The sequence below is a fragment of the Oryzias melastigma genome, linkage group LG13 (genome assembly GCF_002922805.2).
Source record: "Oryzias melastigma strain HK-1 linkage group LG13, ASM292280v2, whole genome shotgun sequence".
Lineage (NCBI taxonomy): Eukaryota > Metazoa > Chordata > Actinopteri > Beloniformes > Adrianichthyidae > Oryzias > Oryzias melastigma.
The window spans coordinates 11,911,042-11,919,379 of NC_050524.1; the positions used below are offsets into that span (position 1 = coordinate 11,911,042).

The window sequence follows — 8,338 nt, forward strand, 5'->3', positions numbered from 1 at the left end:
AATAAACAAAGCGTTTGTCCGTCGGCTCATTCATTCCAGTCTTTCATCAGGAGTCAATATTCACAGGCGCCTCTCCTCCATATGGAGCAGCCTGCTCTTATGTCACAGTGCCGTCTCTGCCGCGCTGCGTTTCTCCGTCGGCAGCTGTTGCGTCGTGCCGCGCAGCTGCATGAAGATAACGTGACAATTCTGCATGTTATCCTGTTTAATATTATGACACCTGTCTCGTCATCGTCGTCTGTGCGGCGTCTTCTCGTCTCCCGTTCATTAGTTCAACGCTGCAAGAACATTACCAGAGAACAGGGAGACAAAAAAACTAACGACAGGATGACATTTTCCCGCACTTTTATCTCGTCACTTTTCTTTTCTGTGAATCGTGACAGCCCTTCCATCTGTGTGTCTCTCAGGCAGCTGTTGCCCTACAAGAGGTAGACTGGAAAGAAGTTTACCCCATGGACTTTTATTCCAATCAGAGCTCGGGGCCGTGGGCGCCCAACCACCCTGACAACCAGCCTGTGCGGCCCGCTCGCAGACAGACTCAGGTGAGCTCGACTGCCAGATAAAAAAAAAAATGACTGACAGAACAGGGAGCGGATAAGCAAGGATGGCAAAGAGGAAAATGGATGTTCTTAGGCTTAATGCTTTCTATGAATGTGTCACCACACTGACACCCAGTGGTACAGGGACATCAGGACATGCATGTAGAGATTTCTCCTTAAAGGTGAGGCCTTTAAAATGCTTCAATGATAGCTTTTATTAAGTAAAAGTCGATTTGTCTTTGAATTCATCCCACTGCGGCCCCCAAATATACTGTCAAAGACGGGGCCTGTCATTGTTTCAAAAGTATTAATGCTGTCCCAATTGCCTGTCTACAGAAAGGAAGTACGGAGCCAACTCCCCCCACCAAACAGTGTCCCAGCGCCCCCTGTGGCTGCCAGCAGACTGACACGTCATGACGAGAGCCGTCTGAAGCTCGTCGGCCGCCTGTCTGATGGTGAGGTCAAGTCAGAGGAGGAGAATTTGTCCAGAGCGTCTGAAGCGAGTGCAGTTCTTGGCCTCATCAAAAGGATTACCAACTGTATCTAATCCTCCGGCTTACAGCACAGCAGATCATCCCAAACTCATTTTAGATTTAGTTTGCCCTGTTTTCTGCTCAAAATACAGAGGGAACTGCTCATGTGTGCGAGCATCCGGCTCTTTTCAGTCAAATTCCACTAAAGGTGGTAGTAAGCAGATAATTATTTCTGCTCCTGCACAAAGTTTAAATACACTGACTAAAGTGACCGTAAGCATGTTTAATAAAGTTTTTCTTGAAAACAATTATTTTTACACCTTCTCCCACTAGCTTACAGCCAGTCAAAACCTCAATCTAACATTATGGTTGCAACAAAAATGGCGAGCGATATTGGAGCTACGTAGATGGATCTAGTCATCTACAAGTCGATGCATCAGAATGGAGTGCAGCTGGGAGCTTATTGCCTGCTCTATGTAACAGCTACAAGTTTTTCCGGCTGCATGTTTTTGTCTGTTCCTGATTCACAATGATTTGAATAAAGAAATACTAAAAAATCCTATTTTTCAATTGTACATCCTCCATCATCATAAAAAAAATGCCACAGGAAATTGTTATAAACACAGAAAACAAAGTTTTCATTGGATGAAAATCCTGTTTTTTGTGTTTTTGACATGCATGTGTGGCATTAGTCTTATAAAAAGAGAACAAATGTCATAAGAAATGATTTCATATTTGCATTTGAGTTTTTCTGCTTTCAAATCGCTGTCAATCAAACTGTCAGAAAGACGCTCTGTTTGAATTAATGAGTCGTTGTGATGTCACACCGGCCCAAAAGTGCATGCACAAGCTCCCTGATCTGAAAGAACTGCATTTTTGTTAACTTTTTTGAGTTTACATATATATATTGTAACCAGCGGCTGGGTGGCTCAGTGGGCTTGGTGAAGGGCTGGCATGCAGGAGCCCCTGGTTCGATTCCAGGGTTGTCCACTGATCCCCACCCAGATTGGGTCCTTAGGCAAGACCCTTGACGCTGCTGCCTAACTGGGTCCCTGTGCCCCTCAAGTACAGGGTTGTGTCAGGAAGGGCATCCGGCGTAAAAACTCTGCCAAATCACTGATGCGAAACAGTGGGTGCTGTTACACTGTGGCGACCCCGAAAGGGATAAGCCGAAAGTGAACTACTGCCACAACTGAATGTGAGCATTTGTAAATTGAAAGAATGTTCAATAAAGTTTATGAAAAAAAAAAACGCTCCCTGATCTGCCACGCCCAGCGTACACAAGCTCAGGTGAGGGAGAAGAGAAGATGGCATCTTACCACTTCTGACATACATATATGAATGTTTATGACTGACGTTTATGAACCCATTCTTACCACAATTATCATAAAAAATATATTTTTCTCCAGCTAACGGGAAAGTGACTCGGTAAAATGGGTAATTATATCCATGTCTTGGTTAAACTTGATTTGTTTTATTTCTTTTTTTTTTTGTAGTAGTAGTGGTGAAGATTTACGCTAGCAAGACATCAGAAGGGCGGGGCTACTCAACGGCCACGCCCACCCAGAGGAGATTTTGGAAACAGAGGCTTTAGATAAACATGAAATGTGACTTTTTAAGACATTTAGGTTGTGAGGTTTTGGTTAAAAACTTCATAATTAAAACACCACTGGGAACATTTTAGAAAAAAGAGGGTCTTTACAGTCGATGTCTTTTATATGTTGCATGCTTTTAGAAGCTCTGTCAAATGTTTAGTATCTTCACACGTTTGTAAGACGATCGTGCCATTTCTGTTGTACAGTGTAAATAAAGCTGGGCCAATTCTTTCATTTAGTAGCGTTCCTCTCTAAATCAGTTCAATCGTTGTCTCTTCTGCATTTCAAAAACACAGATGAGCCTGTTCGTAAGCCTGAGAGCCGCCAGTTCCTGGATGCATGGAGAGCTAGTCACGACTGCTCTCCATCCTCATTATTTATTGAGAGAGTTGCAGTCTGTCAATAAATAAATAAATAAATAAAGCACTCCTGATGTTTCTGCTGCTGCAGCTGGTGATTGACAATAGCACAGTGAGAAACTTGTGAATCCTCCCCCAGGTGACAGAGGTAGAGTCTCAGGTGAGCACGATATTGTGAGTTTACACATTTGCTTACAACTAGCAGGCTCCCAGCATCAGATCCTCTGTCATGTCCTCTCTGGCGGGATGCAGCCGCCGCACGAGACATCAGTATCTTTCATGAAGTGTCCCTCCAATGACCGTTACGTTTTAAAGAGCCGACTACGTTCCACCATTCACTGTGTGATCCACAGTGGTCAAGATTAAATTATTGACCAGTAGAGCACTCGCACTCTCCTACTTTTGCTCTGTCTGATGTTTTATTTATTTACTGGCTTATTTTGTCAAGATAAAAGAAGTGAGCAGTTTTAAAACTTACTTTTTCTGTTTTTTTTTATTTTTTTAAGCTTAACTCATGCAGATTTTGAATCCAAATCAGAGCGAGAAAATGTTAACAAAAACAAAGTAAATGCAGATTCGACCGTGAGATGAAAGAAAAGAAAAGCAGGAGTTTGTTTAAGGTTCTATCGTTTGTTGGAATGACGCATTTGGAATTTTTTATGGCTTCCAGCTGCTCCCAGCGGACATCAAAAGAACACTTTGTGATGAAGGAGGAATTCTAAACTTCACAAGAACAGCAGATGAAAAGATGTTTGTTTAACTGTAACAGCTAAAGTAACCAGGGAGCTCATTACATTACTAGAACTAGAACTCTGCATACTTCTGTATACTCATTAACTGCTAAAAAAGCACTATTACTTTTGTTATAAATCAATAAAACGTTTAATATGAACACAAACGTCTTGTAAAAATTTGCCTCAAAAAGATTTGACTCAAAAACCTCTGACCAAATGATCCTTCATAAATGCATCATACTGTAATGGGCTTGTGATTTATAATTGAATCAGTTTAAAAACACAAAAAAATAAACATGCATCTTTAAGTAGTGGTTATTTAAAAAGAGAAATTGAATATGTGATTAAGTAAGAGCCATAATTGATTAATGACAAAATAGTTGCATATATTATTAAAACTAAAAAGCCTTTAGTTTGTGTTTTTGCATTGTACTTGCAAAATTATATCTAATTTTGTAACAGCAAATACAAAATAGATACATGCACGAGTCCCTATTTTTCATGGAAAGTTAAACTTTACCTTTAGCAAAAAGTAGTCTCTTTAGGTGTACATCAAGTATACTTGGTCTATACTAAAAGTGAGGCAGTAAACCTAAAATTACTTTTTATATACTCTATATACAGTCTATTGAACGTTTTAAATGTTCCAATTTAGTCTGAAGAAGTTTCCTCCATTACACATACATGGTCTGTACTACAGCATACTTACTGTACTTATACCCAAGCATATTTAATGAAATTAACTTCACAAATAAGATTTTTTTTTTCTTTCTTTTTTTTGCTACGAGTACTCTAAAAAACTATTTAAAAGCCTAGTGTCCAAAAAATAATAGAGATCTATTATTAGATTTTTTTCTACATCGCCATGTTGGAGCCAGATTAAAGTGATTGGTCTGGAGTCAGGGTTTCCATAGCAACTACTGTCGACAATCAGGAGTAAGCTTTTTTGAAGTCCACTCCCCTTCCGCTGAAAGTTATTCAGGAAAATATGTCATCAAATATTCAGGATGGGGCCAGCGGGCTCTACATGCTTTCACTGAGGCATCTGATTGGTCAGTTTATAACTTGCAATAAAGAAAAATATTCCGAAAAAATTAGGATAAGCAAGAACATGTTAGAAAAGAACAAGAATGGTTGTTCTGACAAATATAATGACTAAGTAATATGTTTTATTTCTCTGTTGAAGTTTATGGGATTTTGGCTTTTTGGAGCTAGCAGGTACTTCCTATTTGGCACACCAAACAGTGAATAACATTTAGAAAATACTTGAGTGTCTGTATTACTCCTCCAAGGCAATAAGCAGAAAAAAATATTTGTTTTCATTGATTTTTACCCACTTCAAGGAAAATTGTGTTTTTTTACATTTTCTTGTGAGATTTTTCATGATGGGAGACATATATTCAGAAAATTGAGCGTAACATTGAATTTCTGAGTATTTCTTTATTCAAATCATGGGGAATCAGGAGCATATTGTGGGACTTTAAAAGACAGAAGTAGATGTGCTTTCAATTAATTCTTTAATGTTTTTCACGCAAAATCAAAAATTGAAAGCTAAAATTTCTAAGCATGGAAGCAAAAAGATTTTCAAAACCCCGCAAACATTTTGGCATTAATATATAATATTTAAATACGTAGATCTTGATTGCTTTTGGCTTTATTTATTGGTAAAAGTTTTTAAATTAATTTTGAGAATATTGTATTGAAAATCTCTAAATTAAAAATAGTGCAGAAGGCCTTCCCACTTTAAAATCAACTTTTTTAAGTTGAAGCGAGCTCTGTGATGCAGCTTAAAGTGTCATTAAATGCAAAGATTTTCTGTGAGTTATGTTGGATCCAGAATTATTAAAAAAACAAAAAAAAAAGATTCAAGGAAGCTGAAGCTTTTAGTCAATCCCTCCTTGCCAAATGCTGAGTCACCACTAAGTGGCGCTGTGTTCATATCTTGTGAGGCATTCTAGTTTTCCTATAAGAGGTCAGTTTCTTCATTTTGTTCAGCATCTCATCTACTGATGTTTTTAATGAGTCCTCAGTGATGAATGAACAGGCTGTATTTATTCCTAACGTAAAGTTTGCTCTGGTCATATAGAAAACCCCCTTTTTTATGGATGGACTCCTTTTATGTTTGTTCCTGTGCGCCACCATCCATTGTGACTCAAATGTCACCAATTATTGCATTCTTCACCGCCGCTCACATCATCTATTGAAAGAAAAAAAGGAGGAGCCATCGAAAGTAGCACATTATCCGTAACTACTTGAGGTGTCTGCGCTCACTACCTGTCAACACGCCTGATGCTTTTAGCTGTTTTTGTCTCCAATCGAGAAAGGCTGAGTCACTGCAGTCTCCTGCTGTCCCGTCCACCTCTCCTTTTCACCGACTCCATGTGTTCACCTCCTCCTCCTCCATGTCAGGCGGCTTTCCATACATCCTGACAAAGGTTTTTCCTAATCTGCTCCCTTCATGTGACGCTTTATGTCAGGATTTGTTTTTTTAGGTCATCTTTTTCATCAAGATCCCCCATGAAGGTGTGGCAGATTTGGTCCCAATTATTAACAATTTGATTGACAGCAGAAACTTTCACGCACCTGCGGTGCGAAATTCTGAGGCAAAAGAAAGACAAATTCTTTTCATCTTTCTGTGTTTTAAAACCTCTTGATCCGAAACCTTCTGGAAAATGAACAATAAATAATTATGTGTGCAGGCTGCTGACTCTGTGAGTGGGAGGGAAGAAGCCTGGGCGGCCTAACAGCGGCGTGGCGGATGGTTGCTAGAACGCTGAATAAGAGTCTTAAGTGGGAAAAAAAGGTGTTGTAAAGGGATGACTAATTCTGCGTAGGAGGTCAGCTTGTCCCAGATTGACCAGCCAAGAGCCATAGCTGTCAATAAAGTCACCGTATTGTCTTTATTGTCCGTGTTTAACCTTTTCTTGCCCCCAATGGGATGTATTTAATAACTGCGTTTTATTCTATTAAAGCTCCTGGCAAAAAAATGTGTTTACTTAATTAAATTTGCTGCAAAAAGTAAACATTTTTCCACATAAGATGTTTGGATTTGTTAAAAAATTTTATCAATAAAAAAAAGATATATCTATCAAATTCAAAGCCAAATAAAGATTAACTTGTAAAAGTAACAAATTTATTTTTAATCATTTTGATAAATTCTGTATTTAGTATTGTAATAATGTTGCTTTTTTGTTTATGTATTGTAAGAGATACTTTATAAACTTCAGTGGCTACTTATGCCAACTTTTTTCCTTAAATTTTTTTATCCTTTCACACATTTCATTATTGTATTAGATGTTTTTAAACCTCTATTTTATATATTCTACTTCTGTTTCATGGGCTTTTTTGACTTCAACTTTTGATTTTAGATATTCACCCCTCAAATGATTAATATTAAAAGTGAAATAATCCATAAATAACGATAATCCAATAATCCACACTAGTTATTAAAACAGCAAGGTCTTATTCAGATCATACTAACCCTTTTCACGCTGTCCTTCACTGTGATTCTCTGAAAAAATATTTAATCTTTTATCACAATTTAAATGTATAATTCAATTCAATTCAATTCAATTTTATTTATATAGCCCAATATCACAAATTCAATTTGCCTCATGAATCCGAAACATCGATATTAACCAAACATTTTTACATTAAGTTACAGTTTAAACATCTAATATCAAACCTCAAAGTTGTTGGGATACATTTGTTATTGCTTTTATTTTCATGCTTATCTAATACATTTATTTATTTTTTGCTAAGTCTTTTTTTTTCTGTATAAAAAATTCATTTTTGTGTCCAGAGAAATGGCAAAAGCTGCAGCTATTAAAGCACACACCCATTATGAGATGAATGTTTTAACTGGCAAGATAAATGAATTATATCTCCAAAGTATTTTCCCCCCTTTATAAAAACAAAACTCAGTCATAAACAATTTATAATTACAATATCCTGCTACAGGGGGGAAAAAAACTCTGAACTGTGTTCAAGCTCAGTTCTATGATCGTTTTCTATGATCTAACCTCAAGGTTGAAGTCTGTGCACCAACACAACTCTAAGAAAAAGCTCTTTGGATATAATCTCTGAGGGGTTTACCTTGAAGCATTTCATGGAAAACTTGTAGAGAGAATCCTCAAACTTTCAGTGAACCAGCATTAGTCGAACTTTGCAATATTTTTCATATCTGTTACACAAATACCAGTATTCAATCACCTAATCAGCAGCACAAACTACTGAAAAGCAATCAATAAAATATTAGCCAAAGGAAAAAAATATATATTACTAAGTTTGTTAAATGTAGACTGGTTCGCAGTACTTTTTTTGTTTCATTTATTGAAATCAATTATTTTGAGACATTAACAGGCTTTTGTTCTTGATAAACAGCCTCTGGAAGAGCTGTCTCTCCTTTGTTTGTGGCTTTATTTAATATTTTATTAGAAATCCAAACAAAAAGAACATTACTGGGAAAAACGTGAAGACATGCCTTTTTTGATCAAATCTGTTTATTGTATTCATGAAAAATGAATTTACATGGGTTAAACATATTTCATACATGCATGACAATAAAAGATAATAACAAAAAATCTCAACAGACTAAGAAAATCAAGTTCAGTAGCATGTGAAACATGTAAATAAAGC

At 37.2% G+C, this 8,338-nt stretch overlaps 1 protein-coding gene across 3 annotated transcripts in view; it reads left to right on the top strand.

The window, feature by feature from the left end:
- Positions 1-6,683, top strand: part of dph1 (diphthamide biosynthesis 1) — a 63,956-nt gene extending 57,273 nt beyond the window's left edge. For 2 of the 3 annotated variants that reach the window (XM_024277891.2, XM_024277893.1), the window contains exons 11-12: positions 408-542; positions 876-2,845. In XM_024277891.2, coding sequence (XP_024133659.1) covers positions 408-542; positions 876-956 — 216 coding nt within the window. In that variant the 3' untranslated portion in view covers positions 957-2,845. Of the gene's footprint in view, positions 1-407; positions 543-875; positions 2,846-6,399 lie in introns of those variants that run through there. The other variant, XM_024277892.2, reaches the window with a different exon arrangement.
- The last annotated feature ends 1,655 nt before the right edge of the window (positions 6,684-8,338 follow it).